The 15717-nt window shown below is 31.3% G+C and overlaps 2 protein-coding genes across 2 annotated transcripts; one reads left to right on the forward strand and one right to left on the reverse strand.

The window, feature by feature from the left end:
* Positions 1-8455: 8455 nt before the first annotated feature.
* LOC105772176 (NADH-ubiquinone oxidoreductase 20.9 kDa subunit) lies at positions 8456-9253 on the reverse strand. Its single transcript, XM_012593484.2, has 2 exons — positions 8992-9253; positions 8456-8842 (listed from the first exon to the last, which is right to left on the reverse strand). Exons 1-2 carry the CDS (start codon positions 9143-9145, stop codon positions 8679-8681), a joined length of 318 nt encoding a protein of 105 aa, XP_012448938.1. The 5' UTR covers positions 9146-9253; the 3' UTR covers positions 8456-8678.
* A 1649-nt stretch (positions 9254-10902) lies between these two features.
* On the forward strand, positions 10903-15465 carry LOC105772174 (protein NAR1). The gene is made up of 11 exons (XM_012593483.1): positions 10903-11213; positions 11472-11539; positions 11712-11865; positions 12065-12251; positions 12436-12562; positions 13211-13388; positions 13502-13551; positions 13638-13809; positions 13955-14081; positions 14213-14304; positions 14821-15465. The coding sequence occupies exons 1-11, from the start codon at positions 11091-11093 to the stop codon at positions 14971-14973; spliced, it is 1431 nt and encodes a 476-aa protein (XP_012448937.1). The 5' UTR covers positions 10903-11090; the 3' UTR covers positions 14974-15465.
* Positions 15466-15717: the final 252 nt, after the last annotated feature.

A 15717-nucleotide genomic window follows, 5' to 3' on the forward strand; every position in this document is an offset into this window, starting at 1 on the left:
TAACAATGATATTAAAAAAAAAGACGTAATCAATGATGCCGTTAGCCATGAATATGGGATTAAATAATAAACTAACTGCACGTTAACATCAGATTTTGGAGACGCCTGAATCAACAAAATACCATGGGCGGAAGCAATGAATGAGTAAATGGCAGTTGTGTAAATTATGACAAATTGAGGGGGGTTTGGGGGAAGCCGCATCTACCAGGAAGTTGGGCACTTGGCAGTAAGACAGGTTGCTCATTCCCCGAAGCAACCCTAACTTTCCCGAACGTGTTTTTGTAATTATTTTTTTTTGTTTTTTTTTGTTTTTATCATATTATTTGTTTTTTTTTTATGAAAGTTAACAAATTGTAAATATTATACTGTAAGAAGATGACGTGGCAACGTGCAGATGGTAGGCAGGTTCCTTCTCTAGTTTCTCCGTGTCATCGTCATAAGATCAGGTGCTTCTGGAATCATAGTACCCCTCGAGATAATACGGTGAGATGCGATGCCAAAAATCTCTTCGTCTCTATGGAATTTGTAAATTAAATATTTTATTTAAAAATTGAGTAAATTAATTTTTATATATTATATTAAATAGTAAATTAATTTATTTTACTGTTAAAAGCGATACCAGTGTATAAAAATAGATAATATAGTTCTTATATATTAAATCGAATGACAAATTGATATTTCTATTAGAAATTTTATCGTTGTATTAGGAGTCAAATTGTAATATATCACATCTATTAAAAAATAAATAAATTAGTCTATATACGACAGATTAAATAGCAATAAAAATCCCATCCATTTCTATTTTAAAATAATGGTCTTTGTATGTTAAAATGAGGTACACGTGATACACTAAATCGTTTTTAGCCTAGTTAGCTCATGGCAACAACTTTGACAATTTTAATTTAATAAACACATCCATGTGTTACGGACCACAGTTCAAAGCTCATGATCATTGCACAAAGAAATGGATGACTAGAAATTGAGTTCTTACGTAGTTAATAAATGACTAAAAACCCTTTTTTTCTAACTGTATGTCAGAATGAGGTACAGGCGGTACACTGAATATTTTTACTTTGTAGAAAAATAGGTTTTTAAGTTAATTTAATAAACACGTCCGAGTTTACCACGTGATAAATGTTTTTACTTGGTTAATAAATGACTAAAAACCCAGTTGCCACGAGCCAACTAGACTAAAAACCAATGAGACAAAAACACTCTCGTGGTAAATGTTTTAATTTAGTTAATAAATGACCAAAAATCCATTTTTTCTACAAAGTAAAAACATTTACCATGAGGGTGTTTTTGTCTTACAAAAAAATAATTTAAACCCTAAATAAATTTAGAAAGATCCCACTCTTTACGTTACCATTTCACCTAAAGCTTTGTTTATTTTATACATCGTTTTTTATAAATATATTGTGGGTATGTCATAATCTAACTTATGCTATACTTAAAACTCTTTACTGAATTAGTGTTACGAGTCAATCAGACACCGAAATTTCATCTCAAATTTACATAAAAAAAAAAAACCAATCAATGAATATAAAGAGAGGATGGAGTCTAATTGAGTCAAACAAAACCATAAAATTGAAACTTAAAAGTCTGAGATTGAAATATTGAAGATAAAAAAGATGATTATGAGATTCAAAAGCAAATATTACTTTATAATTCGTACATATATTTTTCATAGTGCTGTCCTTTTACATGTGTGTATGCTCTCTTTTTCCCCTCGAAAAGGGCTATTTTTCTTGTATTGAAAAGTAAACACCTCAATGAGATAAATGTTGATTAAAAATAGGGATAAATTAATATTTAGCCCCTGAACTTATTAATGTTTCCTACATTGGTCTCTAAATCTTTTCTGGCCCACAATAATCTTAAAACTTTGGCAACTTTTCACAACATGGTCGTGAACTTGAATTTTGTTAAGGTAGATCATGTTATCACTTGATTTTTTTTTATTTTTATTTTCAGGTGATGATATGACAGGATTCATAGCGCTACATCATTACCCTTGAATGGAATCTAAGTTAAGGGATCAAATTGAAAAAAAAAAGTTGTCAAATGTCGAGATTAATTTGAATTAAGAAAGTTTAAGGATCAAATTGAAACAAATCCAAAGTCAAAAATTAAGGATGTGTTTGATAATGTATTGAAAATGAACTTTCAACATTTAATTTATTAATTGTGTTTGACAGTCGTATTAGTATTTTACTCGGACGTTGTTTGATAAACTAAAATTTAAGTGCCCAAAAATTAAGTGTTGAATTTTATTTTTTACTAAATTTTATAAGTGCTGAATTTATATTAGAAAAATTGATTGGTAAATTGTAAAATATAAATATTGAATATAATTATATTGTTTGATAAAAACAAATCTTGATTTAAAAAATATTTATTTATTAGTTTTAATCTTATTAATATAATATTTTATATTATTTAAAATAGTTTTGGGTAAAAGATAAATATCTTATTTATTTTAAAATTATAATTTATTTCAATCTTTTATTTTCTATATTATAAACTGAAAATTTAAGTACGATGAATTTTATAAGTGTTGAATTTATACTAAAATTTATTTGGTAAATTAGTAAATATGACTAAGTAGGTAGCTACTTATCACTTGGCGTTGAAAATATTAAATTGATTTTATTTTTCAAAAAAAAATATTTTTAACTAAATTAATTTCTCATTTTATTAAATTTAAAATATTCAAATTATTATCTTTACTATTATCCATAGCTCGTAAACTTTTAAATAGGAGGACGATGTGTTTCAGTTAGACATGTCCATGGGCCGGGCAGCCCGGCCCGGCCCGACGGCTCGTTTGAAATATGGGAGGGTTCGAGTAAAAATATAAGCCCGAAATATGGGCTTGGACAAAAAAACGATGCCCGTTTAAAAAATAGGCCGGGCCTCGGGCACCACTTTTTTGGCCTAGACCCGGCCCGGCCCGAATATAATAAATATATATTTTTTATTTTTATTTTTTATTTTTAAAATACTTTTATTTTTATTTTTTATTTTTAAAATAAATTTTTAATGTTTATTAAAAAATGGGTCGAGTCGGGCCGGCTTATGATATTTTTCCCGGGCTGGACCTGGGCAAAATTTCATACCCATATTTCGGGCCGGGCCTAGGAGGCGGGCCGAACATTTTTCCGGGCCTAGCCCGAACCCGGCCCGGCCCATGGACAGGTCTAGTTTCAGTGCACTCAAACATAATCCTCTTGCATTGATAATAATACTGATACCAATCGAGTTAAGACTCAATCGATAAATTTGATTATTTTTAAAGAAATTAAAATATTAGAAACACATTAAATCATGGATGTAATAAAGTCATCAATGGCGGCATAATTTTACCACAATGATATATTCCCAAAATCACCATATGCATACCACGGTTTATCGTTGACTATTTTACATTGGCTAATTGATGATAAGTCTTATGGTACAAGTATCGAATTCCAATCAACGGTATTGTTTCACCCACCGTGCTATATTTTATTTATAGGGTAAATTACGTATCTAATTTATATTTTAGTCACTCAATTTTAAAAAATTATAAAATAATTACTAAATTATTCGAAAGTTTTCATTTAGATTACTGGGTTCTTAAGTTTTCTTTCTTAAAAAAATTGAACTACCAATTTTTAAGCGACGGTTCGAGGATCTGTACGATAAATCTGTACCCAACGGTAATTTTAGAATATTTTTATAAGGAGAGGACAAAGTCAGCAAGAATGGACCTACACAACTCAATGGTGCGTCATGTGGGGGATTTGATGAGCATAACGATTGAGAGAGCCTATGACTGCAAAATATATTACATGATTAAAGCTGATTTATTATCTCTTATACTTTTTCCTCTTTTCTTCTTTTTAAGCTTTGTCTTATTCTTCCAAACCCAATAGTAATGAAAATTTTCATTATTGGACCCATCTGTGATGTATATGATTGAAATATTAAGTTATTCATTTAAAAATAATTAAATGAAATTTAATTGAAATAATAAAAATAACTAATTATCATGTTTTTGGTATACATATTTATTTATGGTAAATTATTAAAATAGTCACTTTTGTTTGTTTTAGATTACATTTTAGTCACTTACGTTATCGTTTTGTTACGAAATGACCACTCTGTCGTTAAGATCTGTTACCTCCCAAACGACAGTCTGATGTGGCAGTTAAAATAAGTTTAAAATGCCAACGTGGATGTCCAGCTGAGATGATAAATGTTGAATTTTTTTAATGAAAATAGAATACAAAATTTACCCTAAAACCCAAATCATTCATGCTGGACATCCCAAAATTTTGTATTCTATTATCATTAAAAAAGAATTAACTTTTCTCATCCCAACTGGACATCCACGTTAGCATTTAAAATACATTTTCACTGTCACGTCGGACTGTCATTTGGAAGGTAACAGATCTTAACGACTGAGTGGTCATTTCGTAACAAAACGATAACATAAGTAATCAAAACGTAACATTTCAAATATAAGCGACTAAAATATAATATGAAGCAAACAAAAGTGACTATTTTGACAGTTTACCCATTTACTTATTTATTATTAGTTTGTAGCAATTTGCTATAGTTTTGGTTATATATCATTGGTTTTGACTCTTGATTTTAATTTAATTTTGACAATATTACTTTTATATCGAGAGAGATGTTTTCAAGGGAAAAATTTGATGTTAACATTTCAATTGAAGTAGTTAATAGTGTCAATTATTTTGATTGATTAGCTAATGGCGTTATACAAGTAAATGGGCTAAAATGTAGGGACTAAATCTCAATTTTGAGTGTAACAAAAGAGACCAAAATTATAATTTAAGTATTATTTGATTATTATTTTTAAGAACATTATTTTTACGTAATTGAAAATAATTCATTGACTTTATTTTTAATTTTTTAGTGATAATTTGAAGGTGTTTTTATTTGTTTATAAGACATTTGTCAATCCCTTAACTCTACTCGTGGAATCTAAAACCTACACTCTGAGAACGACGACTCTTTTTTTTTAATATTAATCTCATTATAAAATTATATAACTCTACATCATTCTATACTTGATGATAACACCGATAGCAATCGAATCAAGATTCAGGGCCAGTTATTCATTGCTTAAAAAAAGTACTTCTGACTCCAAAAGTACTTTTGAAAGAAAAGCTGTGAATAACAAGCTGCTTTTAGCTGAAATTTTTAGCTTTTTAAAAGTGTTTTTCAAAAGCATTTTTGAAAATGAGCTGAAAAGTAGAAGTTAAAAATTTTAGCTTTTCCTCTCCCAAAAACACTTTTGGTGCTTAATTACTTTTTCACCCCTCCAACAACATAATATTTTTCTTTTTTTTTTCTTGGTGCTTAATTACAATTGTGTTAAAATCATTAATTAAAAATAAAAAATATTTTTTAAAATACTAATTACAAATATTTAATGGTTATATTTAAACATTTAAAATATATTTTATATATTCTAATTAAATTTTATAAATAATTAATATTTATTACTTAAAAATATTTACAATTTATATTTCATATATTAAAATATTAACAACAAGTTATAATATTTTTTATATTATTACTAAAATATAATAATATTAACTAATTTAAATATTATTTAAATACATATTTGTTACTTGATAATAACATGTCTAAAATGAAATTTTATTTCAAAAGCACTTTTTGACAGAAATACTAAATATTCAAATTTTAAACAACACTTTTCAAAAACACTTTTCAAAAACAATAAAGATATAAACCTGCATGGGTAACTACTTTCTAAGAAAGAATACAAGGTAGAACATGACATAGGTTTAGGAACATAAGGTGGTGGGATGACGTCACTTGCTTTTTTACCCTGCATATGAAATAGACAATAAAAAAGACAAAAGACAAAAAGTGATGCAAACATTTCATCCAACTTGACTTCACTGTTTTTAGTGTTTAAATTCAATCCAATTGAACCCAACAACGACAATAAACGAGCCACGTCATTCATGACTCAATCTCACCATATGAACTAAAACCACCTTTCTTTAACCATTGGACTACAACTGAACAGCTTAGTTTAGTTTAACATTATGGGTAAATTGAGCTCAAAGTCACTAACCTATTAATAAATTTACATTTTAATTCTTTAATTTTAAAATATTATAAAATAATTATTGAACTATTCGAAAATTTTTATTCAAGCCATTAGGGTGTTAGATTTTTTATTTTTTGTTTAAGTTTGATCAGTGAAAGCTACGCAATAATTCAATTACCAATACGATAAATCAATATCCATCAACGAGTAAAAAACGTATCCTAAATCCGAATTAATTTGACTATCAATGTCGAAAATCAGTGAAGAAAGCTATTTGCATTTTAATTCGTAGATTCATGATATTCAAAGTAATTTCATGAAAAAAAACTAAACTATACAACATTAATTTTAACAGCTCAATGACTTAAATAAAAATTTTAAATAATTCAATGATATTTTATAATTTTTTGAAGTTAAGTGACCAAAACATAAATTTACTAATAATTTAATGACATCGAGTGTAATTTACCCTAATAATTAGTGATTTAAATGGCAATGTTTTTCTGTAAAAAATTGTGTGTTTTTTAATAATCAAATGTAAGACTAAACACACGGTTACACACCTAAAAGTTTCGGACAAAACACTAGTGCACCCTTGTTTTTTCCTTTCGTTCTTGGGCTACAGGTTTCTGGTTGGTAGTAAAGATAGGTTCTATGGGCTTAAAAGCTGCCACTTTACGCCGACCAGCCACCACGTGCAGCCCGTTTTCAAGGTCAAAGTTGCTAAGTATTCGGCATTATCATCGATCTTCAGATATCGAGTCTCTAAACCGGATTCAGTCCTTCAAAAATATTCATCGAAAGAAAGAAGAAACACCTTTGTAACATGACAAATGCTATGGTGTCAGAAACCGGAGGCAACCTATGTGCATATTTAAGACCACGAAAGTTCACAAAATCAATCATTACTTGGGATGTAATCTAGCAGAGCCCGAATACTGCCAAGCTCAAGATTGACTAGAAATTTGAAGTTTGATACTCAGCTCATGTTCAATCGAACATTTGTATTTTAAGGTCGAGATATAATTGAACTACTCGAGTTCAAGCTTAATTAAGTTCGTTTACCAATTTTTAAACTCAAGCTTGAACTTGAGCTTGAGCTCTCGATATTTAAACTTAAGGTTAATAATATATATTAGGGGCAATCGTATAATTTAATAATATAAAAATATGAAAAGCTTGATAAGGCTTGTGAACCTTTCAAGCCAAGTATTACTAAGCTCGAATTCAACTCGATCAATAGCTCAAGCTCGACATTTACACCCCTAATCATTACAAAACAATCTCCTAAAACATCAACAACTTAAGCTTAACCAATGATGTTCATGCTAATAAATTAAAGACTAGTGATGGTACCTGTCTCTTACACGGCAGCTTCCTGGACCTATCTCTCGAGGACGACCCATAGTCCTAAAACTCAACTACAACATCAAAATGAATAGCAGGGAGGAATATTGTTATCTAAAAACGAAAAAGAACAACCATCGTCGGGACACTGAACTATATGCCCCCGAAAGTGTTACGAAATTTTAAACCAAGAAGAAACTACAACACCGATAATGACATAGCCCAAAGAGTTAACCAGAATACTTCTTAAGTGATAACAATAAGCTAGGAACCTGAAATTCAAGAAAATCAAGATGGTGAACATCCTTTAGATTCTAATACCGCAAAGAGTCGTAAGTTGAAAAGCCCCAAATCTTTTAATCTACGCCCTCAAAAAGAAACTAATATTCACATAACTGTAAGTTATATATGCTAACACGAACCAAGAAATGAGGAAAGACGGAAGGTAAAAGTACCATGGAGGCCGCTGTACTAGGAGTCGGATTGTATTTTACTCCCTTTACTAAAGATATGGACAAATTAGTCCTTATACGGTAGGTCAAAGAGTAAACTAATCCTTTACATTAAATAATTCATCAATTTATACTATTAAAAACTAACCTAGATGACGGACAAAAATGGAACCATCAAGTCCATAAAAAGCAACCAAAATATTTTGAAATTTGATATAACTCGCTAACATGAAGCACACAATGAGGAAAGATTGAACCATAAAACCAAAAAAAGCAACCAAAGCGTTTTGAAGATCAATATAACTCACTAACACGAACCGAGCAATGAAAACTCGAATGTAGGAAGATGGAACCGTAATTCCAATAAAAAAACAACAGAAACATTTTGAAATCGATATAGCTTGCTACCACGAACCAAGCAATGAAAACTTGTATGGAGGAAGATGGAACCATAAAGCCAATAAAAAGCAACCTGAACATTTTGAAAATCGACATAACTTGCTAACACGAACCAAGCAATGAAAACTCGAAAGTAGGCCATTTTAATGCTGCAAACAATCAATTGCATCAAAAGGTTGGTGCCTTCTAACAGTTATTCAAAGACAACCTCATTTCAGTGGGATCTTAGACCCATATAAGTCACATTTTAAAGCATCAAAAGAGTACAGCAGCAATACAAATGCCTTGAAATGAACAACATGAAATCAAAGACAGCAATGAAGATTATTCAAATTGTCCTAAAAACATAAAAGTGAATAGACGAGAATAGAAAAAGAGAGAAATGGCTAGTTTTTGAGTCCACGTTTTCGGTATCGAGCGACCTCGCCATCATTAGGGAAAAATCCCATGAGTCGACCCGCTGAGTTCTGGTACGCGTACATAAATCCACCCATTAACCCGATCAACCCTCCTGTCACCATTGAAGGCCCTTTTAATCCTGGTTTTATCCCTGCATCAACCAAGAAAAAGAAAAAAGAGGTTGAAACTTTGAGCCAAAAACCCTTTCTTCCCCCAATTAAACAAATTCAAATGCTAATAGATCAAAAAAGAAAAGACCCACATGCATTTCAATGTTACAAAATTAGAAAAAAGGGTTACCGGAGAGGTAGCCGACGGTGACGGAAACGCCGGTAATGGTAGTGAAACGGAGGTAATCGAGGGTGTTGAAATTGCCAACGACTTTGGTGAAAGGAGGGTTTCGATCTATAACTGGGTACTCTGGTTTGGCCGAAGCTGTTATGTCTGTGTTCATCTTTGATGTTCGGTTTTTTTCTTTGTTTTCCCTATTGCAGGCGCTGTTTGGTGTTGGCTTCGATGACTAAGTACACTCGATTGGGAAAAATAAATAGAAGACCAGAACAGGACGCCTCTGGTCGGAATTTGTTTTTTATTCTTCAGATTTGGGCCAATCCAAAAACCATGTTATAAAATGGATTTATTTTCTGTTTAGTGGTGATTGGTTTTGGGCTTTCATATTTTGTCCATGTAAAGACCAAAGCCTTTTTATGTGGACTGAAAAACTAAAGTAATTTTATATTTTAGTCATTAAATTTTAAAAAGTTACAAAATAGTCATTATACGATTCAAAATTTTCATTTAAGTCGGTGAATTGTAAAAATTATTCTTGTATAGCTTTTTCTGTTCAGTCTACCTTCACAAATCGAAAACTCTTCTTTTTATTCTCTTCTACGGCTTAGCCTTAATTATACAGTTTTCTTCTCTGATTTTTGATATTGATGGTAAAATCAACTTGGATCTAAAGTATATTCTTCTATTCGTCGATGGGTACTAATCTATCGTATTGACCGTCGATTCATTGATGATCACTTTGCTGGTATCTATGGACAAGCAGGAATAGTCGAGTGTTTAATGGCCGAAGCTTTGATTAGGAGAGTATTCTTGATAGAGGCATGCGATTAGCAGCGAGTGTTATTTAAGGCTCAGGTGGAGATGTGGTCGGTCGTCAAGCAAGTTGTTGGCAGGCAACCTACGTTGATTTTATGGGAATGACTGCCCTTAGGCTGGCTAAAGATAAACACTGATGGCGCGAGAAATGCTTCCTCGAGGGTCACTATTGCGGGTAGTGTGTTTTGCAACCGTGAAGGGAGGTGGGTACAAGGTTTTGCTCACAATGGGGACTACTGCTGTGGGGAGTATAATATGATGGTCTAATGTTAGCATGGTCTAATTTTTTTTTCTTTCAAAATATAATTTTTTGAATAAATATTATTATTTTGAGCTGGAGGTAGATAAATTCTAGTTATTTATATAATTATTATATATTTAAATAAAATAAAACAACATATTTATTTGTATTCAAATTTAATTAAATTTGAGCTTGAAAATTCTATTAATGATTTTTAAAACGAGTAATTTTGAGCTTAATTTTTTATTTAAACTCAAATAAAATTTTAAATACAAATTGTAAGTAATATTTAAAGAAAAATTATTTATTTGATATTTTAGTAGTTTTCTTAATTCATTATTTTTAGTAAATTTTAAATATTGTCTCATTTTTCTTAAAATTATTCAAACAATATTTCTATATATGTTACTCAAATACCTAACTTTTTGGTAAATGTACTTGAAAGGTCCTTCTATTATAGGTATCAAATCAAATTAGTCCATATATTATTAAAAAATAAAATAAAATAAAATTAGAATGGAATTAACATTTAATCTTTTAAAAATATTATTTACTATCTAACAATGTTAATATTTTTAAGTTTTTATGGTTCTATAAATGAAAAATTTTGTTTGGAATTGAATCGCAATTAAAAAAAAAGAATTTTCAAGATATTTTTCTATATAATAAATGTTAACTTCACTACAAATTGGACTTATTTGATTTTTTTTAATAGTAGAAGAATTAAATTGATCCATTTAATAATATAAAGACTAATTTGATCCATTTCTTATAATACAGGGACCACCGAAGAAATTTAACCTAAATGTTTTTCTCTTAGTTCATAATCAAATAATAAAAAAGAGGTCCCTAATACACACGCGCCTTTGCTTTCTGCTTCCCTCCGGTGATAGTTACCGCCTTTGACCTAGGAAACTATTTCAAGCTCCTTCAACCTTTCTCTCCTCTGAAAAGAAGCTTATTATCGAATCAAAGTAAATTTGTAGCTTTAATTATCGATTTTCGAATTGAATTTTAGGCGTTGTATAATAGGAGCTGAGAATTTAAAACGATGTCGGAGAAGTTCTCGCCGACTCTCAGAATCGGAGATCTCAGTGATTTCATAGCACCGTCTCAAGCCTGCGTCGTTTCTCTCAAAGGACTCAAAGCAACCCCTAAGAAACCTGAACCTCAGGTACTTACACCTTTACTTTCCTCAATTATGAATCCATTTTTTAAGGATTTTTTTGTGATTTTTGCCAATTTTGATTCGGAATTGCATGCAATAGTTATTATTATTATTATTTTGTAATTTGGTCCTGTTTTAGCTTGGTGATGTTTTATAATCGCATCGGCTTAATTCTACTAATTTATCAAATTATATAGCAGTAGAAGGGAATGAATTTTCGTTATTTTTGGTTAAAATTTTCTTATTTGAAATGCTTTGCTGAAGGTTTTAGCTGGTAAGAGTCAGCAAACTGAACCAGTAAAAATTTCACTCAAGGATTGCTTGGCATGTAGGTAATATGTTTCTCTATCTTCGACCTATCCTTCTTGTCTTTAAAATTGCTTATCTTGTTCATTTGAGGAAATTTTCTTGTTTATTAAGGGTATAATTTTAAGGTAATTATCAGAATAGTTGAATGTTGAATGACTAGTTTATGACTTTCAATTGTTCTTCGCGATGTTGTAGTGGGTGCATAACCTCAGCGGAGACTGTGATGCTTGAGAAGCAAAGCTTAGATGAATTCCTTTCCAATATTAATAAAGGGAAAGCTGTAATTGTATCCCTGTCTCCACAGTCAAGGGCCTCCCTTGCTGCTCACTTTGGCATTCCTCCACTAAAGGTATGATGTAACTTTAGAAACCTAACCTAGAACACTTTGATCGTGGCATTCTACCCCCTATCTGTAATTCCTTCCGACTAAATATGTGATTCCCAACATATGATATTGCATTATTCTGTTTGAAGTACTTCAAATGTTGCCTAAATGTTATTTAAGTTGAATGTTTCTAATTATGGAAGTTCTTTTTCTCATATTTCAGGTTTTCAAGAAACTCACAACTTTTTTAAAGTCTTTGGGAGTAAAGGCTGTTTTAGATACTTGCTGTATTAGAGACTTAACGTTGATTGAAACTTGTCATGAATTCATTGCTCGATATAAACAAGGCCAAGCAACTGACGACGAGAAAAGCAAATCCTCGCTCCCAATGCTGTCCTCGTCATGTCCAGGTATACATCTTTTCTAGCAATAATTTAATTGTATTGCCTCTTCCTAAAACCCCAAAATGCATATGCACAGATGGTTTGGACTTGTGTATTATATATTGAGAAGACTATGCCAGGGATGTCATAGTAATTTATAGAATTCCAGTGACCAAAAGTGGTTTTCCTGTGTGTCTTTCTCTAATTCCAGGGTGGATATGCTATGCGGAAAAACAACTAGGATCCTATATTTTACCATACATATCCTCAGTCAAGAGTCCTCAGCAATCAATGGGAGCTGCTATTAAGCATCATATATGTCAAACAATGGGTTTCAGGTAGTCTTGTCTGTTCAACTTTTATTCATCAGACTTGTGATTTCTTTTGGTCATGATCATGCTATGAACAACACTTCTGCTAGCAGAGACAACTTAAAACTAGTTATGTACTCTAGTAATGATATTTGGCTTTTAAGTTTCAGATGAATTGTGCGAGTAGCAATTCTCTTATAATTTAATTTAGAAAACTAAAATCTTGCTAAATTCCGTAATTTCCAATGAATTACAGCATACTGTTTACAACGACAAAGCCTTCCACACTTCTAATGCTAGTGGAGAAACTTGAAAGTAAATGAAGATTGAAGGTCATAACTGTGACAAAATCATATTCATTTGGCATTCTAAGTACCTCCATATTAATTAGTATAATTAAAGGATTGTTCTAATTGCTTTCTTTTTAACAATGTGGGTCGTAGAACATCTCTCCAGTCCCTTTTGTCTTTTTTATTTACTATTCAAGTGCTACAAAAAGTTAGCTTTTCATCTATGGACTGACATTTCAAGAAGGCCAATCTTCAGTTGGTATCTGATAAAAATTTCTAGTCTTATATCTTGATACTATCCAAATATTAGAGGAAATGGAGAATGCTGAAAGCTTTATATTATTCTTAATGCTTGAATTACCAGATAATTCATTTTACTTGATAGGCCGGAGGAGATTTACCATGTAACTGTGATGCCATGTTATGATAAGAAGCTTGAGGCTGCCAGGGAGGACTTTGTTTTTCAAGCAGAATCTAATGATGAAAGCCATGCAGATCAAGGTGTTTGTATTCCAGAGGTTGACTCTGTCTTGACCTCTGGAGAAGTATTAGATTTGATACAGGTGAAGTCAAGGTTGCACATGATCTTAATTTGACATTTTAATGTAACAATTTTATGTTGATTACCTTATGGCTTTATGTAATCATTTTTAATTTATTTGGTCAATTTATGCAGTTGAAAGAAGTTGATTTTGATGCCTTGGAAGAGTCACCTATAGATAGAATGTAAGTACCACAATTATCCTCCCTAAAGAGATCCTCTATTGCCACCTTGTTGTTACATACAAACAAAAATTATTATCGTTCCACAGGTTGGCAAATCTTGATGAGCAAGGACATCTTTATGGTGTCTCAGGAGGCTCTGGAGGTTATGCAGAAACTGTCTTCCGGTATGCTGCAAAAGTTCTCTTTGGAAGAGAAATTGATAGCCCTTTGGACTTCAGAATTATAAGAAATTCTGATTTCCGAGAATTGAGTCTAGAAGTAAGTTTGCTTTTTAATTTGATAGCATTTTTTTTAGCATGGTTTTGTTATCTAAACTCAAATGGCTCAAATGGTCATGGTACCAACTTCAACTCTACATTTATTTCTTTTTTCTCCTTTATTATCCTGACAGTCAAATATGTAGGTGGAGGGGAAAACCGTGCTGAAATTCGCCCTATGTTATGGCTTCCAAAACCTGCAAAACATTGTCAGGAAAGTTAAAACAAGGAAATGTGATTATCAGTTTGTGGAAGTCATGGCATGCCCTTCAGGTTTCTGTTTCCTTATATCGTTTTATCTTTTTGGATGTCGAATTGGGTTTTTGAAACATTCACTTGTAGCTCCTTATAAGATGGTGAAAATTCCGGTTTAGCATAACAGTTTGGTATGTTAATACATGCAGGTTGCTTAAATGGGGGAGGGCAAATCAAGCCAAAGCCAGGACAATCTCCAAAGGAGTTAATTAAATCATTAGAAGCCATTTACATGGAAAACGTGAGTGTCTATTTTTGGTTATCAATTTATTCACTTGTTTTGGAAAACCAAAAATAATAATTCATCAAGCTAAAATACTTCGTTATGGACAACAATTATGTACGTTTGGTTGGAGTTTTATTTTTTCAACATGTTTTAGTCATTGGTTAGCTATATACTAATCACAATTGGTAATTTTTAGCCACATACATGACTTGTTTGTGGCAAAGAGAAGGAAAAATTTTCACTTACTTCGAAGAGGTCTTATTTTTTACAAGACTTTTTACTCATCTTTCTAATTGCATGTTTATATGTGTACTAATTATTGTCTAAACTAATTTAAAACATGTGTTAAATAAGTTTTTTCCTCGTGTTATTACACTAGTAACCCAATGTAGCATTAAAGCATAATCATACCTGCAACGCTGTACTGCTAGAAGTGAGCATTTACATGCCATAAACGATCAAGCTCTCTTTCGAATGTGCATTTATTCCTTTTTGTTCTTTCTTTTTAATTGATTCTTCATTATGCCATAGGTTCTGGAAGCTGATCCATTTAAGAACCCTCTGGTAAAACGGTTGTATGATGAGTGGCTTGGGCACCCAGGTTCTGAAAAAGCGAAAAGGCACATGCACACAGGATACCACCCTGTTGTAAAAAGTGTCACTGCTCAGTTGCACAATTGGTAAAAACACTTTTCTAACATATCTGGTCCTGTTTAACATGGTAACTTTTCCTCTGTTGTCTCTCCTTGAGTGCATGTTCATTGTTTTTCGGCCGTGGCATGTCTTCATTGGTCGTTTATTCCTTTCGTAATTGCATTTGCGAGGAGACCAATTTTGATAAGCAGATAATTTGTTTTGAAGAAATTTATTTATTATCACAATCTTTTTTTTTTTTTGGCTACGTCTTTATCGGATACGGGTATGTGTTCGATATTTCGTATACTCGTTTGTTTTAACCTTTTAATGTATTTGAAGAATCATACTCAATACGTACGTCCGAATGTATGTCATGTACAACTGTCGGACACATACTTTATAGAAAAAAAAGGTGTATGGGTAACATAGCTTGTCATGTATTTGCTGTGTTAGATATTAGGCAAAAGAAGGAATTGATTCGTGTTCTTAATGGTATTTAGAAACATTTTATAGCATATATGCCAGTGTGTTTGTTGTTAAGGTTTTGTTTTGGTTAATGTACCTATCATGTCTCTTTATTATAGGGATTGATCAATTTAATCCTTATATTATTAAAAAGATCAAATTTGGACAGTTAATTTCACTATTTAAAATTGAGATTAAAATTATTTTTACTGTTCAACCTTTTTCAATATTTTTACTATTTAAATAGTAAATGTTGAAACTTGATTTTTTTAGGTAAATTACTCAATAGTTATCCAAGTTTTGTGCATTACCCATTTCAAATTTTTG

Source organism: Gossypium raimondii, chromosome 6 (genome assembly GCF_025698545.1).
Source record: "Gossypium raimondii isolate GPD5lz chromosome 6, ASM2569854v1, whole genome shotgun sequence".
NCBI lineage: Eukaryota > Viridiplantae > Streptophyta > Magnoliopsida > Malvales > Malvaceae > Gossypium > Gossypium raimondii.

Excerpts from the sequence above, each read along its gene's own strand:
- LOC105772176 (XM_012593484.2), bottom strand. The coding sequence starts at position 9,145 with ATGAACACAGACATAACAGCTTCGGCCAAACCAGAGTACCCAGTTATA. Across the intron at positions 8,843-8,991 it reads CACCGTCGGCTACCTCTCCG|GGATAAAACCAGGATTAAAA; the intron begins GTAACCCTTTTT and ends TGGTTGATGCAG.
- LOC105772174 (XM_012593483.1), top strand. The coding sequence starts at position 11,091 with ATGTCGGAGAAGTTCTCGCCGACTCTCAGAATCGGAGATCTCAGTGAT. Across the intron at positions 11,866-12,064 it reads TTGGCATTCCTCCACTAAAG|GTTTTCAAGAAACTCACAAC; the intron begins GTATGATGTAAC and ends CTCATATTTCAG. Across the intron at positions 14,305-14,820 it reads AAGCCATTTACATGGAAAAC|GTTCTGGAAGCTGATCCATT; the intron begins GTGAGTGTCTAT and ends ATTATGCCATAG.